We start from the raw sequence: 19222 nt of genomic DNA, 5'->3' as shown, positions 1-19222 counted from the left end.
AATTTGCAATTAGAGGCTGCCAGAATAGTAATCGATCTACCTATGTTTACTTAAATTGAAACTATGTTCTGAGGTTGGCTGGGAATCTCTTTTTGAGAGAAGAAAATTACAGATGTTTTATAACATGAACCAAAGGCATGCACAAGTGTACCTATTTAATCTTGTTCCTCGATGTGTACAAAGTACAACCAACTATCCGTTGCAAAATGGTCATGATAGTATTGATCCATTTTGTAGACTTTCCCTTACTACTGAAGCGTTTATTCCCTTATTCTTTTAACAGTTAGATACAAAAATGTTAATTTGCGGACACTTGGAACTTTCAAACGAACAAAATATTCAAATGCTCGAACATGTTCAAAATTTGATAAATGATCAAACAGATTTTATGCCTTGATAGAGCGTTATTGGTACTGGCACGGAACATCATCGTCATCATCAACACATACGTCATCATCATAGAATTAGATGACTTTTCAAACTTTCTTTTTGTCTTTTTTTCTTTCTCTTCTCTTTTTACCTTTGAAAGGAAGTAATATATTCTATAAACGGTTTGCTTTATATGCATGTCCATTAGTATATTATTGTAATTTTATATTGTATTATGGAGAAGACTTCATAAGTATGATTTACTTATGTCTTATCCATTTTGCTTTCAGCAAATAAAATATGTTTAAACTAGTCTTTTGTAGGCGCGTCACTGATGAGTCTTTTGAAGCGCAAATACAAAATTTCAATCCTCGTATCTATTATAACTTTATTTGTAAGTTAATAGTAAAAACTAAATCAATGCATGCGAAATAGATAGGTTTCAGCACAATGTTGTGGTCTTGGCATCAGTTTTATTATTATATTATTATTATTTTGAATCAGCTTAATTTTTCTAAAATAAATGAAATACAGTAGGAAGGTTCTTTTAAGGTAAAAAAAAAAGTACGAATAACAAACAAATATCAAAATACGATTTATGACTATTAGTACAATATAACAATAAAATAGAATAAAAAAGTACAATTCATTTATAAATATATACAAATGATTTATTTTGTCAAAACATATTGAGTGTCATATGTTTGCATACAAATGATAGATATAGGAAGATGTTGTGTGAGTGCCAATGAGACAACTCTCCGTCCAAATAACAATTTAAAAAAACAGTAAACCATTATAGGTCAATGTACGGCCTTCAACACGGAGCATTGGCTCACACCGAACAACAAGCTATAAAGGGCCCAAAATTACTAGTGAAAAACCATTCAAACGGGAAAACCAACGGTCTGTTCTATATAAATTTTAAAAAACGAGAAACACGTATAAATGACATAAACAAACGACAACTACTGTACATCAGATTCCTGACTAAGGACAGGTGCAAACATTTGCAGCGGGATTCAACTTTTTAATGGATCCAAACCTTTTCCTTTTTTCTGAAACAATAGCATAACTTCACAATATAGAAAAACACACGGTAAAATATCAATTGGCATGCTTAACTCAATCAAAAAACGTACATTAATACACTATAAACGAATAAATTTGATCTGCGATATCTGAATGCAAATGCACAATTAATAAAATATTAGGGACAAACATTCAAGGCCAAAAAGCAAACAAACAAGTCCAAACAAAGCCATGGCAAGTCACCACTGCGAAATATTTAACCCTTCGAAAATATTCACTTTAGAAAAAAACCGGTTTTAAAAAAATGCAGGTAAATCTTGAAGTTGATACAAATGTAGTAAGAAGAAGTGAAAGATAGTATTGTATACTATTATATGTTATATGCAAAAAAGAAGATGTGCTATTATCTCCAATGAGAAACTCTCCACAATATACCAAACGACATAGAAACAATTATTGGTCACCGTACGGGCTCTTGAAATGGATAAAACTCTTACCTGATATTCAGCTTAAAAAGGCCCTAAAATCAAAATGTTAATCAATTCAAACGAGAAAATTAACGGCCTGATTTATGTACAAAATAATGACAGAAAAACAAATATGATATACAACAACAAACTACAACCACTGAATTCTATGGTCTATTAATCTTTTCTTTGAGCTTTTGAATATGCACTTTTCTGTTATTCCTTCTTTCAATAACATCAGAGAAAATGTGTCACGACACGAAATGAAAGTGTGTTTTACTTTTCCAACGTTGTTGATATGATGTCACAGTATCATGTAAGTCTCCTTGTTCTTCTGATATTCTGGTAATCGTGTACTAAAAACAAAAACAGAAATGTTCTTGTTAATATTTTAAGTAGAAGACACTCTTTATACAAATAAAGAAAACACAAAAGTTGAATGAGAATATATTTAAGACTGAAAACTTTTATTTTTCTCAACAAAAAGAAACTTCATATAAAACATTTTTGTTTGGGTTCGTATGTCTCAATTCTTATTTCTTTTAGTTCAGTTTTAAGGATTTTTTTCTTCATTGTGGTTAATTTGTTTTCATCCTTTGAACTGTGCTTAAGGAAGCTGGCTTGTCACGTTTTAGAATTTTTGTCAGATTTTCGGAATCCTCTGACTTTAACCATTTGAATGCCTTGAAAAAATTTGCCCGGTGACCACCATTCTTCTTTTTGTAAATCTTTTACATGTATAATGATAAGCCATCTGTAAAAGTCTTATAAAATTTTAATTACTTTTTAACAGTTTTTGAGAACTTCAACTTGTCAATGAAAAAGCTATGAAAAGTCAAGAGAGAATATTTTCCCGCCAAAATTTTAATGGCTAATATCTCTAAAACAAGCACGGTGACCTATATTTTTTTTTTGCTCTTTGGATTCCTTTATTAATCCCCTATCTATATAAACTAGTTTTTTGAAAAGTTAATTACTTTGAAACTGAGAAGCGAACTCCCTTAATAAATTACATCTGTAATCTTGAGTTCAATATATTTTTTTTTTAATTTTAATCAATATAAAAATCCGTTTAAAGACAGACATTTGAGAGTAACAGTTTGTTCAAGACAACGATTGGTGTAGACTTTTGCGGATTTATTGACACTTGTATAAGTATTGTTGAAGATGTAGAAAATTAGATCATACCTAAGTCATTATATACACAAAGAAAAAAGTTAAGCAGGGTTTCCGCTGGCGGTCGCCATTTTCGCAATTTGCGAAAAAATAATAATTGTGGCGATTAAAATTCGTCATTGGCGAAAGAAATATATATGACGATTTATTTTCAGCCATCTTGTTTATTTACTTTTTTCGGGTTTCTTTGACTTTACCATGTTTACCGATCAGACAATACTCGGAATTCACCTTGAACTCGTTAAGATTTTGACAGAAAATCAATAATCAGCTGATTGCATTTATAGCTATCGACATCAAAGGCCTAATTAATAAAGGTGTTGATTGTATGATATGACAAAATGATATGGTTAAATGGCTTCTTTCGCATGTCATAAAAGGGATTTATTTACCGCTTTGCGACGCACGTGTTTGAAGCAAAGTTTACGCTTCCTCTCCTTCTTTTGAAAAGAAAATTGTTGTTATGACGAAAAATCTTCAAAAGCTAGAAAGGTCGCTGATTTAAAACTTTATCATTTAACTTTCATATAGATCATTGAGTGGGTACTTCAAAGTCGTTTCAGTAACACACGTGTTTCAAGCATATAGTTTTACTTATTTACGATGGTCTAGAAAAGAAAACTGTCATTATGAAGAAATATATTCAAGTGGTTGTCATGAGAGTAACCCTTCAATGTAATGACTACACCTTACACGAGGGATCAATTCCAAGTGATAAGATTCTTCGTTTTGTTGTAAAAATCACTTCTTGTTTAGCGGAAAGGGGGGGGGGGGAAATAAAATTTTATTAGAAAAATATATTTGGCGAAAAAAATAATAAAGTGGCGAAAAATATATTGTTTTGGCTAAAGAGGTGGCGAAAAAAATAATTGACCCAGGGGAAACCCTGGCCTGATATATTGCAATATATTTTTAATTATGGCACCAATTGTCCAAGGATCCTATGTTCCTTATAGTAAATAGTTATCAAAGGTACCAGGATTATAATTTAGTACGCCAGACGCGCGTTTCGTCTTCATAAAACTCATCAGTGACGCTCATATCAAAATATTTATAAAGCCAAACAATATTTGTCAATTCGAAAAAAACGTGGGTGTGCTTAACTTTTTTCTTTGCGTATAGTTAGTATGGAATGGTTAATAGATATATGCTACACATCAAATTATACCTATACAACATGCCCTCCCGTCTTTTACAGGTCCTAATAATGAATCAACAAATGTAGTTTGTTTAAAAAGATACAGTATATGTAAAACGGTGAATCATGCATTACTTTGTTCATTTGTCGGTCATCAGGTTGATAATATTTATTGCAACTGGTATATAATTTAACTGTTCACTTGTATATCAGTACTGGAACGGTGAATAGTAATAACTGGTAGTATATTAATAAAAAATGGAAAAAATGGAAAAACCATACCTAGTAAATTAGGCATACTCTGGTTAGTTTGAATCTGCTCTAATCTTGATACTAGTATATTGATTGGTATGCGCGTCAGTTGTGGTTCCTCTGTTCTTTCTGTTCGTTGGTTGTCGTTGTTCTGGTCAGAACTTAACATAGTAAGTGTCGAAGCAAAAGCTGAATCCCCTTGACTCTCATCTACAAAAATACGATTTTCTGGTAATGTACAATTTTTATTTAAATATCATGCTGTCAATAGAAATTTGAATATTACTTGAATATATGTTAGAAGCAAAAGGAAAATTTATGGACAGCAAAAATGTTACAAAAAGAACTTATCAAAGAAACGAGTTTGCTATGGACAATCAAAAACTATTAAAGACACAAGCTATCGCAAAATTAACAGATACCTTTCCAAAGTATATTTTGGAATAACCAACACCATTAAATAAAGGCAACAGTAGTATACCGCTGTTCAAAAGTCATAATAAATCGATTGAGAGAAACCAAATCCGGGTTTCAAACTAAAACCGAGGGAAACACATCAACAACTAGAAGAAAACAACGAAACAACAGAAACACTGATGTGCAACAAAAAAAACAAAAGACAATGTTTCCATCTCCTATTCAAAATCGTCATCAATAAAAACAAATTAAAACATATCGCCATTTCCTTTCCTATTGTTCATTTTTCTTTTAAGCATGGATATAGATATTATATTGCGTTCTAACAATATTTTAACAACTGAATACCTCAACATTATGATTCGTTTATCATATCTTTATGTTAGTTTACCAAGTGTAAGAGTAAATTCGGATGTACATGTATCTCTATATTTGCCTGAATTAATGAAATTCATTGCACATCAGCTGTATATACTAAGTACTTAATAAGTAAATAAAGCATAGATAAAAAGACTTATTTTTCCTCGTTTTAACCTTTCGAAAATAAATTCTTTCTTATCTAGAAATTGTAGAGAAAACAATTACACAGTATAGTGTTGTGTGTTCACTACAAGATCGCATTTAATTTAACATATTTAACATATCTATATATAATCAGACATAGATACATGCATCAAAATTTACAATGCACCAGTTGATACAGTTGAGAAAGTAAGATATAAGAAACCATATTTGACTGGTGAGTGGGAAATAATATACCAAACTAACTTCTGTGTCCCTACTACCGGGGTATCTTTTTACAAATGTCGCATTGGTCAAGCAAAATGGCTACTTTATTTCATTATTTGACATACATTCACCGCTGCTTTAAATCATGCGTGTCAATATCATGATAACCGTTTAGCATTCAACACATCTAACTTACTCTTCCTTAATAAAATACCATAATTGTTAAAACTAACATAACAACTTGCTTTAAATCACCTTGAATATCTTGAAATCTTGGGTTATTGTAGTGATGTCGACTGACGTTTCTTGATAGTAACCCCTGGTATCTACTTGGCACACTTAATTGAACAGAAGCATATGTGTGATTTGATACAGCTACTGATGGCTCGTCAGCGGATACTTGGTCATTAGATATAATACTTGTAGGTCTGAAAATATAATACTTGCAGGTCTGAAAATATAATACTTTACGGTCTGAAAATATAATACTTATAGGTCTGAAAATATAATACGTGTAGATCTGAAAATATAATACTTGTAAATCTGAAAAATATATTGACTTGACGATCTGAAAATATAATACTTGTAGGTCTAAAAATATATTATTGGACGGTCTGAAAATATAATACTTGTAGTTCTGAAAATATAATACTTATCAGTCTGAAAAATATATTACTTGACGGTCTGAAAATATAATACTTGTAAGCCTGAAAAATATATTACTTGACAGTCTGAAAATATAATACTTGTAGGTTTGAAAATATGATACTTGATGGTTTGAAAAATGAATTAATTAGATATAAGAAGGTGTGGTATGAGTGTCAATGAGACATCCATCCTGAAGTCACAATTTGTAAAAGTAAACCATTATAGGTCGAAGTACGATCTTTAACATGGACTTTAGAATACAATCAAATCGTAGTGATGATATCTATATATAAAATGGTGATAAGCAATTTTTTGATACGTTGATGGTTTGTCTTACTAGTCTTACTAAATAATTTTCTAAATTTTTAAACCACGTGTATCTTTTTAATACTTTTTTAATTAAACAGAGACCGACTTATATAAATTATCTGATTATAACCACCCACTGTTTTATATACATTTGAAAAAAGGCATACAATACCTCGTTTGAATCTCTACAGGTCTTCTCCCGGCTGTAAAAGAATAACAATTGAACACATGTATGTCAGTTAAAGAAAATCATAAATTATGATTGTAATACACTAGTTTTCAAATATTTGCTCATTATGAAATGTGTTTTTGCATGCATATTCAAAAGTTTTTCACGTGAAGTGACTCGCGAATCACTTAAAAGTGCAATCTATTATTACGTGCAGATATCATGTCAAAATAATTCAAATATACGGGCTCTTTCTTAAAATATACAATACGGTATTCTTAACATTAGTCTACTTCCTGTGTGTTAGTCGTCTCAAGTACTTAAATACAGACGAAACGTGCGTATGGCGTACAATATAAATATTTCTTGGTATCCATGATTAATCTATTATAAGCTTTCGTAGACCAAATGTTGCTATCAGTCTTTTCTAGTTATACTATGTTGTTCGGTTTGGGTCTCGTCTTCCCATCTCTTTTAATTACTTTCCATCGTAAAACGATAACGTTTACAAATTTGCGTGGGGTATGGGATATCGATTTCATTGCATAAATGTCTCATTGAGTTTGCCCGAGAAAAAAAAACCCAATTGTAATCGTATAATATGTAAATTCAAAACTCATCGAAACCAAAACGATATTTAACAGAAATACAAATTGAAGGGAAACTTTATCTGTGATAAAATACTGATAATTACATTTTTATATAACATGTTTGTAATTGTAAGATATTTTAAACAACTAATCTATGATATTGCTTTATTTCTTACCTTTCTTTCTTACTACATGTAATACAATCGTACAACTTATTATAACTGTCATCAACATTAAAACACTACCAGCGATGATATAAATGTAGATATTGTTTGGTGTATCTGTTAAACAAATGAAAGAAAAATACATATAAAATGCGTTTTTATAGGAACTATACAGCAAACAAATACTTTTGGCCTGGCTTTGAAGGCATTAAACTTTGCTCAGTGCTCGAAGCACAAAAATCATGCTCGAAACATGAAATCCAGCAATTTGATTGGTTGATTTTCGAGTCTGAGTACAAAAATCATGCTCGAAAGTTTTATGACTGTGAGGCCAGGTACTGTAGTTCGAGATAAAGATTGTAATATTTAGATAACAACCATTGAAACGAGTACACAGAGCATTTAGTAAATTGAGCAATTCAAGCAATATTTTTTAAATGTTTTCTATAAGGTTTTATACATTAAGTTGCTCTGCAATAATATGTATTTGTATTGTCTCTTTGAAGTCTTAGTTAGTTTCCTAGTTGTGCTTGTTGGGTGAGCTCCTTGGATTTTTGTATCTGATGTTATTGAGACAACTAACATGTCAATTGACTCATTATAAGGTCACCAATGACAAAACAACTACATTGTTACATAAAAAAAAGACAATTGATACCGAATCAAGACTATTAGATATTTGTATTGTAAAGTAGCATATTTGTAGAACAAAGCATTTATTTAAATGTTACCACTGTAAGACAATTAGTTAGAAGTTTAGCTAGCTATAAATCCAGGTTCAATTTACCATTTTGTACATAAGAAAATGCCTGTACCAAGTCAGGAGGAATATGACGGTTGTTATCCTTTCGTTTAATGTGTTTGAGCTTTTGATTTTGCCATTTGATTAGGGACTTTCTGTTTTGAATTTTCCTCGGAGTTCAGTATTTTTAAGATTTTACTTTTTACAATTGTAGTGTACTATGTGTTTTTAGAATTGAGCCATGTGATCTGCAGTACTATACAGTATGATTAACCACTACATGTCAATCATCAACCGTTTTGTAAATACAGCTGTTTCTCAAAACACGCCTCTTTTGGGAAAATATTCATAGAAAATTAATTTTGTTTACATACTGGTTCCCAGTTATGTTCTCTGTGTTCCATCTCACAGAGACATTACTTGGGAATGTTACCAGTAAATAAACATGTGCATATTGTTTACATTGAAATCTGTGGTAACCTTTCATTCGAGGTAGGTAGTTTAAACTCCGAGAAGTTCAGGGCATATAAACGTTGAAAATATACCGCACAGCCCTATATTTTGACCTTTGAAAAACATTGTGGTGCATATGAACTTTCAATTCTAGGATAAGATTTTTTTCAAAACTTCATAGTAAAAGTTGTACAGTTTTAGCCGTAAAAGGAGTTCCTATGGGAAATTGTATTGTCAATATTTACAGAAATACAACCTATAATACATATAATATATAATGTATGTACCAGTTGATACTGTATGATCTTCTTCCTCTTGCTGATCATCTGAATAATAAATAACAAAAGTGAATAATGATATTTTGCATTGTATAGAATTGCAGAGTTTAATTCTTCAGTTTCAAATGATCCAAATTAAGTATGACTGTCTCTTCGTCTTTAAACATACTTATCGTTTGATTCCCTTCTTATGTGTATTGTTTAACACAATTACTTTTCGTGCTCTCTTATGACCTTTTATGCTAATTGCTTTTTTTTATAATGCGAATACCATCTTCTAAATGTTATTATTATATAAGGAATGCTATTTTATTACTTCATTGCATAATCCTAACATATCAATCAACGAGAATACTTTTCAAAACGCTGTATTTTTGCAATGACTTGTTGTTTGTTTTTTTTTTTTCTTTGTTGCCATTTTTACCTATTTGTTTGTTTTGTTCACACATCGTTGTAAATATAATTGATTTTTTTTAGACCGTCATGCAAGTGAAAGGTTTAGCTAGCTATGCAACCAGGTTAAATCCATCATTTTCTGCATAAGACAATGTCTGTACCAAGTCAGAAATATGATATTTCGTATCCATAAGATTGATGTGTTAAATTTTGAGATTTTGATTTTGCCATGGCCATTTGATAAGGGACTTTCCTTTTTGAATATTTTTCGGAGTTCGGATGTGTTTGTGATTTTACTTACCCAAATTTCTTAATTCCTAATCATTTTAAATGACGGGCGCATTTATGATATGGTAAAGATAAAAAATCCTGTGTGTTATGTAGAAAATGTAAAAGATAAATATAAATCTGAGTGGAGGTACTAGAGACAAAACAGTCAATTCCATTCTCAACTTTAGTTTGAATTGTATTACATTTTTAGGTAAAATGTGCAACATTACTTCCTTATCAAAGATAGTCAAAGAAAGTGATCTTTTTAGTACTAGGTAATTTCCGAAGCGTCAATGTACTTGTTTTTTTTTATATTGGTCCACAATTGGGTTGTTGAAAAGAAATATGCGTTCGTTAAATTCAACTTAAGGTATACTTTTGGAAGATACAATTGATTGTAGATTTTTTTTTTCATTTTAACTGAAGTGCATGACTTTTTGTATAAATGATTTTTCAAATTTGCATAATAAAATCATAGTTTGAGATTCCAAATTCATTGATTAATTTTGTATATACTAATATATCTTTATATGATTAAGTATACGGAAATCATTACAAGTCGACTAAATCACGTTACCCATTTTGTTTATTCATGTATAGCAAGATTATAGGCAAGATCAAATGAATTGCGAAATTAGAAAAGTTTGAATCAAGTTTATTGATCTTCATTCGATCGGTTCTTATGGAAGTATTTTCAAGTTTCCAAAATTACATGAACCCATACTTGCATGAAGCTTGCGTTATGTGACGGTAGAAATTTGTTAGTTAAGATGACTATACTCAAAGATGGATAGCAAAGTCGAAATATCGAGACACATTTTTTCTTGTCATTTTGAAGTCTGAATGATTGTTCATGCTTTTGAAATAAAAGCATAATTTCAAATTTTCAAAATTATATTTATATGATTTATCTGTTTGCACATGTGGTTTACGGAGCAAAGAACAGAAGACTGAGTTGGAGCCCTTAATATTTTAACAGCTTACATTCTAATATCGTCGAACCAAAAGCGATATCTTAAATTGCAAGGGCAATTAGGGCAAAACCTATAATCATTGAATCGCTTTTCAGTGGATAAAAATATAGTAAAATTGTTACACATAGGAGTCTTTATTCATTAAACTTACAATACTGACCTATGATACAATTTTTACAAACTGGTGTAGAACACTGCACTTGTTCCTTGTTGTTGTACAGTTTTACTGTATACATTCCATAGGCTTCGGTAGTACGGGGTAATTTTAATGTAGCTGTCACCATCATTGCACAAATTGATCGAGACATACAAGGGCCTTTGTATTCAACTTCTGTAAAATTACTATTTGTTTTGGTACCATTTATTCTCCAGTAAATAAGGTACTCTCCTTTAACAAGAGACTTTGCCAAATGAAAAGTAACATGTAAAGAACATTGAGTTAAGGTATTACATCCAATCGATGACCTCACCTTACAGGAATCTGGAACTAAAATAGATAGCAAGACAATGTAAATGCATATGCACTTGAAAGCGAGCGTTAATATAAATTAAGGCAACAGCATATCCCAATGTTCAAATCTCGATAATAAAATAAGAAGACAAAGAAGGTGACGAAAACAAATAAGGGAATTTACATTTTCTCCATAAACAAAATAGAGGTGTTGAAATTTAGAAATACCCATAGAAAACAGAAAGTGGACAAACATTACAAAAATAAGAAAGAATATGCGACTTATGGCATATAGAAATTGGCACTGAATTGTGTTGCTCTTGTTACGCGTATGTTATGTGTCTCAGCGGAATGAGTGATGAAATAAAGTCAGTCCAAAAAGTACCGAGATCAGGACTCTCCTGTTATGCATTCTTTACTCGCAATGCGATTTTAAACTCGGTCAAAATGTCACAATTATAGACATTTGATATTCATATGATGAAGACAATTGAGGTCTGGGGCTGGCATGTCAGTTAACTGCTAGTAGTCTGTTGTTATTTATGTATTATTGTCATTTTATTTATTTTATTTTATTACATCTTCTGACATCGGATTCGGACTTCACTTGAACTGACTTATAGTGTGCGTATTGGTATGCGTTTACTTTTCTACATTGGCTAGAGGTAAAGGGGAGGGTTGAGATCTCATAAACATGTTTAACCCCGCCGCAATTTTGCGCCTGTCCCAAGTCAGGAGCCTCTGGGCTTTGTTTGTCTTGTATGAATTTTAATTTTAGTTTCTTGTGTATAATTCGGAGTTTAGTATGACGTCCATTATCACTGTACTAGTATACATATTTTTTAAGGGGCCAGCCGAAGGACGTCTACGGGTGCGGGAGTTTCTCGCTACATTGAAGACCCATTGTTGGCCTTCGGTTGTTGTCTGCACGCTGCTCTATGGTCGGGTTGTTGTCGCTTTGATACATTCCCCATTTCCTTTCTAAATTTTATTTGAAATAAGTTCAAAATATGAATTCACAATACATTTATACCAGTTGCTGTTTGAACGTCAAGTGGCATATTCACAATACTCTATGTATATCAACAAGACACACACTCCGGAAAGTGTGAGCAAAGCATGTAGTGTTCTACTTGAATAATGTTTGTAATTTGACAATATATGTTGATTATAAGGGACTACTGTAATAAAATCTTAATAATATCAATCAAATTGTGTTTATAAATATTACTCGATTTATTTCACTTGTCTGGGCGGAGTTTAACCAGTTCGCTCATAAAAAAACCAGTCCATCTATAGATAGGTGTTTTAGGATAAACTCATCAATGAAGTGTCTAGTAATTATTTTGTAAATTCACTTGATGACACTGATGGGTGATCAGAAATCAGTAATAATTATAACGGCAACCATCCTTATCACACACATCGTCAAATAGACTGTCCTTATGCAAATTTAAACGTAAGCCCCGCCCGATCAGTTGAAATAACATTGGTAATAGTATCATCATAAATATTAGATTGCGTGAAATGCTTGCCACTGGACGTTTTACATTTGTCATTTAGATGTCATTTACAATCTCACTATGCGGTATGGGTTTTATTCATTGTTGAAGAACGTATGGTGACCTATATTTGTTAATTTCTGTTTCATTTGTTTTCTTGTGGAAAGCTGTCTCATTGGCAATCCTACCACACCTTTTTACTTTTATATTCTTTTATTTTCTGCGAATTCAATTTTTATTTTAATATTCTGCCTCTATTATAAAAAGCTTAATATAGGTCCAGAACTTATGTATTTACCCATCGTGCGGCATGATTTGAGATACAAACTTTAATTAAAATAACTTACGAATTCTCGTTGTAACAATCATTATACATTCTAAAGCAACGATGGTCAGTAACTGTAAAAGTATCTTCATTATACAATCTGAAACACATTAGAAAACAGTAAATTGTTACTGCTGTATAACAAATATTCACCTGGATATAAATATAGAATAAGCTTTCTGCTGTTAATTTCAAACTCTATAAAATTGGATCTTTTTATTTTGGGAATAGTTCCTTGATTTTTTTTTACTTTAAAGACGACGTAAGTTAAAAATAAAATAACAAAAATGCCGAACACCGAGGAATATTCAAAACGGAAGGTCCGTAATCAAATGACAAAATCAAAAGCTCTAACTCATCAAACAAATGAATAACAGCTGTCATATTCCTGACTTGGTACAAGCATTTTCTTGGGACGCTTTAGCAGATTATAGTTCACTGTCTTTGTGTCGACATCCCTGCATGGGAAATGTCAAACACCAAGTATTTCATTGGATTTGAAGTCAGTCTAACAAAATAAACAACTTGATCAATTTTAAATTGATACCTCTAGTAATGTTTGCTTGTTGACTTGATTTAAAAACAATCTGTACCAAAGTTTATTTTACATATCCGGCTGTCCAAAGAAACTAGCCGAAAAGTCTTCGATATTCCTTGATTCAATATCATTGTCTTTTTTTTTTTTTATTATTGTCAGTTAACTTATGAATTGTTTTACTGTTAGTCAACATATTGATTCCTAATTTGGATATATTATATGGATAATGTATGTCGGTCACATTGATGATCAATGACAATTGAACGAAATAAAATTAGCATCCAAGAGTTCCAAATGGTGAAGTTGAAATCATCCCTTTGTAAATTTTATGGACGCCATCACGAGTTGGTTGACCGTTATGGAATAACCGTTTCACAGATGATATCGGATATGTTCATTATGTCGTAACTACAATACCCTTTCCTTTTCACGATTGTAACTTACCGAATTAGTCTATGTACCGGATTTGTAATAGCATAAGCATCACAACGGGTGACACATGTGAAGCAGGATCTGCTTACCCTTCTGGAGCACCTGAGATCACCCCCATTTTTGGTGGGGTTCGTGGTGCTTAGTCTTTAGTTTTCTATGTTGTTTCTTCTGTACTATAATTTGTCTGTTTGTAGTTTTATTTTTATCCATGGCGTTGTCAGTATATTTTCTATCTATGAGTTTGACTCTCCTTCTGGTATCTTTCTTCCCTCTTTTATAAGATGTCTATACAATTACTCTTAAAATCATTTTTAACGTATGTATACAATACCATGTAACATATAAAAAAGAAGATGTGGTATGATTGCCAATGAGACAACTGTCCACAAGAGACCAAAATGACACAGACATTAACAACTATAGGTCACTGTACAGCCTTCAACAATGAGCAATGCCCATACCGCATAGTCAGTTATAATAGGTCCCGATAAGACAATGTAAAACAATTCAAACGAGAAAACTAACGGCCTAATTTATATAAAAAAAAATTAACGAAAAAACAAATATGCAACACATAAACAAACGACAACCACTGAATTACAGGCTCTTGACTTGGGACAGGCACAAACCTAAATAATGTGGCGGGGTTAAACATGTTAGCGGGATCCCAACACTCCCCCTAACCTGGGACAGTGGTATAAAAGTACAACATAAAAACGAATTATAAAAAACTCATCAAATGGACAAACATACAAGTGGACGTGGCCGGGTACTTATACATCCCGACACAAAAAGACACAAAAACAGATCTGAGAGTTCTCGCAGTTATCTGACATCTATCTCAGAGCCACTAACAACTAATAAAAAATCATGCATCTAAGACTAAACTATCAATCCGTACACATCCAACATCCAATAGATTTAGTGTAAAGACGTCATATACAGCCAGTGAAAAACATGATATTGTGCAATGCCAAGTTACAGGTATCGACAGATTGAAGATCCATAAATATGTATATGTAAATAACATACTAGTAATATTTAGTTAGCTTTTAATTTACTGATAACAAAATCAATATTTATACCAATAAAAACAATATTCAATGATCTTATTACAGTGTTGAATAGGTAGCCTTTGAAAATAAGTTTATTTAAAGGAGCGACAAGTTTACATGGATCATTTCTAGATTTCCGGGCACGGTTAACAACATTTCTGTAAAAATGAGGATGCATGTATAACATCACTTGTAACGTAAGTATTCATCAATGTATGTATGCTATTCCTTATAATGTGTGTTTCAATCCGATATAATGTATTTAAGAGCTTATTTGATATAACTATTAAAGCATGTACACCATCACTTATAAAGTGTGTACACCATCACAAATAACGCATGTACACCTTCACTTAAAACGTATTTACACCATCACCAATAACGCATGAAAACTATCACTTATAACGTATATACACCATCACTAATAAACAGCTGCGCCATAAGCTCATGATACGCCAGACGTCTTGTGTGGAAGTTTTATGCAATAATCATAAATTCATAAATAGTTTTTGAGAAAGTTTAAAGAGACATGGCGGGAAATGTGAAACCCTTCCCCCACCTTTTTTTTTTACAAAAAACTAAATATCACTAAAATAAAATTTTAAATCAAACCAAAAAGTATACAGATCTTTAGATTAATAAAACAAAGAAGTGTGTAAAGTTTCAAGCAATAATCAATAAATTGTTTTTGAGATACGTCGCGACATGTAAAAAAACAATCCCCTTTTTTACAAGATACTCAATAACTCAAAAATAAAATTTTGAGTCATCACCAAAAAGTATACAGATCTTTAGATTATTTTAACAAAGAAGTGTGTAAAGTTTTAAGCAATAATCATAAATCGTTTATGAGATACGGCACGACATGTTAAAAACCCCTACTCCTTTTTTACAAAATACTCAATAACTCAAAAATGAAATTTTGAATCATCACCAGAAAGTATACAGATCTTTAGATTAATATAACAAAGAAGTGTGTAAAGTTTAAAGCAATAATCATTTATCGTTTTTGAGATACAGCGCGACATGTAAAAAAAAATCTCTTCCCCCCTTTTTTTACAAAATACTCAATCACTCAAAAATATAATTTTGAATCATCAACAAAAAGTATACAGTTATTAAGATTAATATAACTAAGAAGTGTGTACAGTTTTAAGCAATAATCAAAAATCGTTTTGAGATACCGTGCGACATGTGAAAAAAAAACACCCCTGTTTTAGTTACAAAGTGCCGTAACTCAAAAAGTTTAAATCTTATTTTCACCAAAAAGTATACAGATTATTTGACCATCATAAAAAACTAATATATTAAGTTTCGTGAAATTTGGATAAGTCGTTCTCAAGTTACGGTGCGACATGTTTACGCCGGACAGACAGACGGACACACAGACGGACGGACACAGGACATTTGTATACCATAATACGTCCCGTCAAAATTTTGTCGGGCGTATAAAAAAGCATGTACACCATCACTAATAACGTAGGTACACCATCATCAATAACGAATGAAAAGGATCACTTATAATGAATGTACACCATCACTAAAACCGCATATACACCATCAGCAATAACGTATGTACACCATCACCATTAATGCATGTACACCATCACCATTAACGCATGAAAACGATCACTTATAACGTATGTACACCATCACCAATGATGCATGTACATCATCACCAATAACGCAGGAACACCATCACCGATAGCGTATGACAACGATCACTTATAACGTATGAACACCATCACCAATAACGCATGAACACCATCACCGATAACGCATGAAAAATGATTTACACCATCACCAATAACGCATGTACACCATCAGCAATAACATATGTTCACCATCACCAAGAACGCAAAAACAATCACTTATAACGTATGTACACCATCACTAATAATGCATGTTCACCATCACTTATTACGTATGTTACTGTATGGCATTTTTGTCAAGACAGTCTATTCATTCTTCTTATATTTTGATAGTCGTTCACTGCAAATAAAAAATCATATTCATAATATTCTTATTATTTAAAGTTTGATAACTCCTAATACGTTTGATGAAACTTTTAAAACACATACACATATAATCATTGATGTACCATTTGTGATTGAAAAGTTTTATTATAATAAATATTTGAAATCAGTTGAAGACAAATCCAGAACAAAGTGTCTTACCTTTTACATCGAGGATCTTTTGCGGTTGGGTTCGTTCCACAGTAGATACTAAATGACTTCCATCAATGCGTCCTATGATATTATCTTCTGTAACGCTATCATAATGATTAGTAGTCTCTAGTCTAGAGATTGCGGAAACATGAGGTGGTACTAAAGGCCTTTCATCTAAAACAAAATTAAAATAATTGAATATCAAAAGGAGATGTCGTATAATTGCCAATGAGACAACTCTACACAAGAGACCAAATGACACAGAAATTAAGCCTTTTGTTAATTTTAACGACATTATAACGACACTTTAACGAATGCGTTAGCTTATGGACACTTTTGAACAACTGGACCCGGGGGATACTTTTGATTGATTTAGATAAATACAGAATACTGCAACATTTACATCATAGAATCAACTTTGTATGGTCTATTCAAGAGGAGATGTACGGGTTTGATAAGGAATGGTGTGCATGCTCTACAACTTTAACTGTTAGCCGGCTCAAAATATTCAGGCGACCATCCTATACTGCAATTAGACGGAGTGGCAACGTCGTAAAAACAAGATGAACGTACAACCAACGTAACTGTCATACTTTTAGCGTTATAGATAAGTGCTTTAACTTGCTTTGTTAGGGTGTCAATTGGATGTTAAGGAGCAAAATTATCGAGTCATTTGGTCCATACCTAGGCCTAACACGACCTCAGTACGTTCTGTGTATGTTTTCATTCAGTCAACAGGAAAAATATCTAAAAACGTTAACGGTATGTTTTTACCAGAATTATAAGTTTGTTTTGTGTTCTTATGAAGTTCAGATCTACTCGTTTTGGGTACGTTGGATGCGTGCTTATGCAGTTCTTAACACGTGATATCAATGTGCTATACGATTAGACAAAGTATTGTATACAAACTTACTGGTTCATCTTTATTTTTCATACCCAGAAAGCTGAATAACTTTGGAGCTCTGGGTGACTTGGAGAGACAGTGTTGTGTTGACTGAAGTTAATATTGATAATGACAATGTTGACACAAAACAACTTACAGTGTAAGTCTTCTGTTGAAAGCCCATTGCGAATCGATAAATCATCAAATATAGCTCTGTTCTGGTAAGTGTGATGCACGTTAGATCGATTGCTTGGATTAGTTTTCTGCAATCCCATGTACCTGCTTGTGACACTTAAGTCAACAGAGACGTATGTATGATCTGAAAGGTCATCTGTTGATATAAATGTTTCTGACTCTAACTGATTCTGCCTAAAATGAAATTGTCAAAGAGTTTTTTTGTATGGTTGATAAGACAAGTTGTAAAGGTAAACTTCTCGTATACTTCTCGTTAACATGCTATAATTATTTGTATATGTTTGTATCTAGACTAGAGGAGTGAAGGGGACACATCCAAAGATAACGAATTTATTGAACAGTTCGAAACTGCTGAGATGAAAGATCTTCAAATTCTTTATGGCAACGATTTTTTTCTTAACAAATGTTATGTATAAGCAGCAAATATTAACATTTGCTTAAGCCCCAGTCCCACTAGACCACGATCGCACCACGCTCATCGCGATCTAAAATAAATTAAGATCGTGGTGAGATTGCAGTATAAGCGGCATGAAAAAATAAATTTTCGTTGCTTTCAAGATGCTACTACGTCCTCATTACGCTTCTACAACGATCCCACTACGATTATACGACGTTCTCACTGCACTCATTTTGCGACCTCACTACGCTTATCAAGATCTTTCTACGCTCATCACGTTCTCACTACGACCATACCACGAATTAACCGATTGCAACACGATCTTACCACGCTTCTACTGCGATTATAGCACGTTCTTACCACGATTATACTTCGTTCATACCGAGATCTTTCTACGTTTTCAGCAATAACGTCAACATCGTGTTCCATATTAATACAGTTCCATTCCTTCTATTTCTGATTAATACGTAGATTTCTCTGACACAAAACAGTCATTCGATCAAAATCTACCAGAACACGTTGGCGTCACGGGTGGTAGGAGTTGATGATAGGCAAATGGAGCTCTGATAGTAACGAATCCTGATCCAGCAGAGATGTCGAACCGACCAATCCAACCTAAATTACAACCTATTGCTGGTCCATCAAGCTCAAATGACGATATTTTAGTGAACGATAGCAGAAATGACACAGATGTATTAATAAA

The 19222-nt window shown here is 32.3% G+C and overlaps 1 protein-coding gene across 1 annotated transcript; it reads right to left on the bottom strand.

Annotated features, from left to right (window-relative positions):
* Positions 1-1959: 1959 nt before the first annotated feature.
* On the bottom strand, positions 1960-12936 carry LOC143071651 (uncharacterized). Its single transcript, XM_076246116.1, has 8 exons — positions 12874-12936; positions 10734-11060; positions 8943-8981; positions 7473-7577; positions 6710-6740; positions 5836-6008; positions 4465-4644; positions 1960-2224 (listed from the first exon to the last, which is right to left on the bottom strand). The coding sequence occupies exons 1-8, from the start codon at positions 12893-12895 to the stop codon at positions 2181-2183; spliced, it is 921 nt and encodes a 306-aa protein (XP_076102231.1). The 5' UTR covers positions 12896-12936; the 3' UTR covers positions 1960-2180.
* Positions 12937-19222: the final 6286 nt, after the last annotated feature.

This window comes from Mytilus galloprovincialis, chromosome 4 (assembly GCF_965363235.1).
Source record: "Mytilus galloprovincialis chromosome 4, xbMytGall1.hap1.1, whole genome shotgun sequence".
NCBI lineage: Eukaryota > Metazoa > Mollusca > Bivalvia > Mytilida > Mytilidae > Mytilus > Mytilus galloprovincialis.
This window is presented reverse-complemented; position numbering and strand designations above follow the sequence as displayed.

Excerpts from the sequence above, each read along its gene's own strand:
- LOC143071651 (XM_076246116.1), bottom strand. The coding sequence starts at position 12,895 with ATGATTGTTACAACGAGAATTC. Across the intron at positions 8,982-10,733 it reads TTGTAAAAATTGTATCATAG|ATGATCAGCAAGAGGAAGAA; the intron begins GTCAGTATTGTA and ends TTTATTATTCAG. Across the intron at positions 6,741-7,472 it reads ACATGTAGTAAGAAAGAAAG|CCGGGAGAAGACCTGTAGAG; the intron begins GTAAGAAATAAA and ends ATTCTTTTACAG.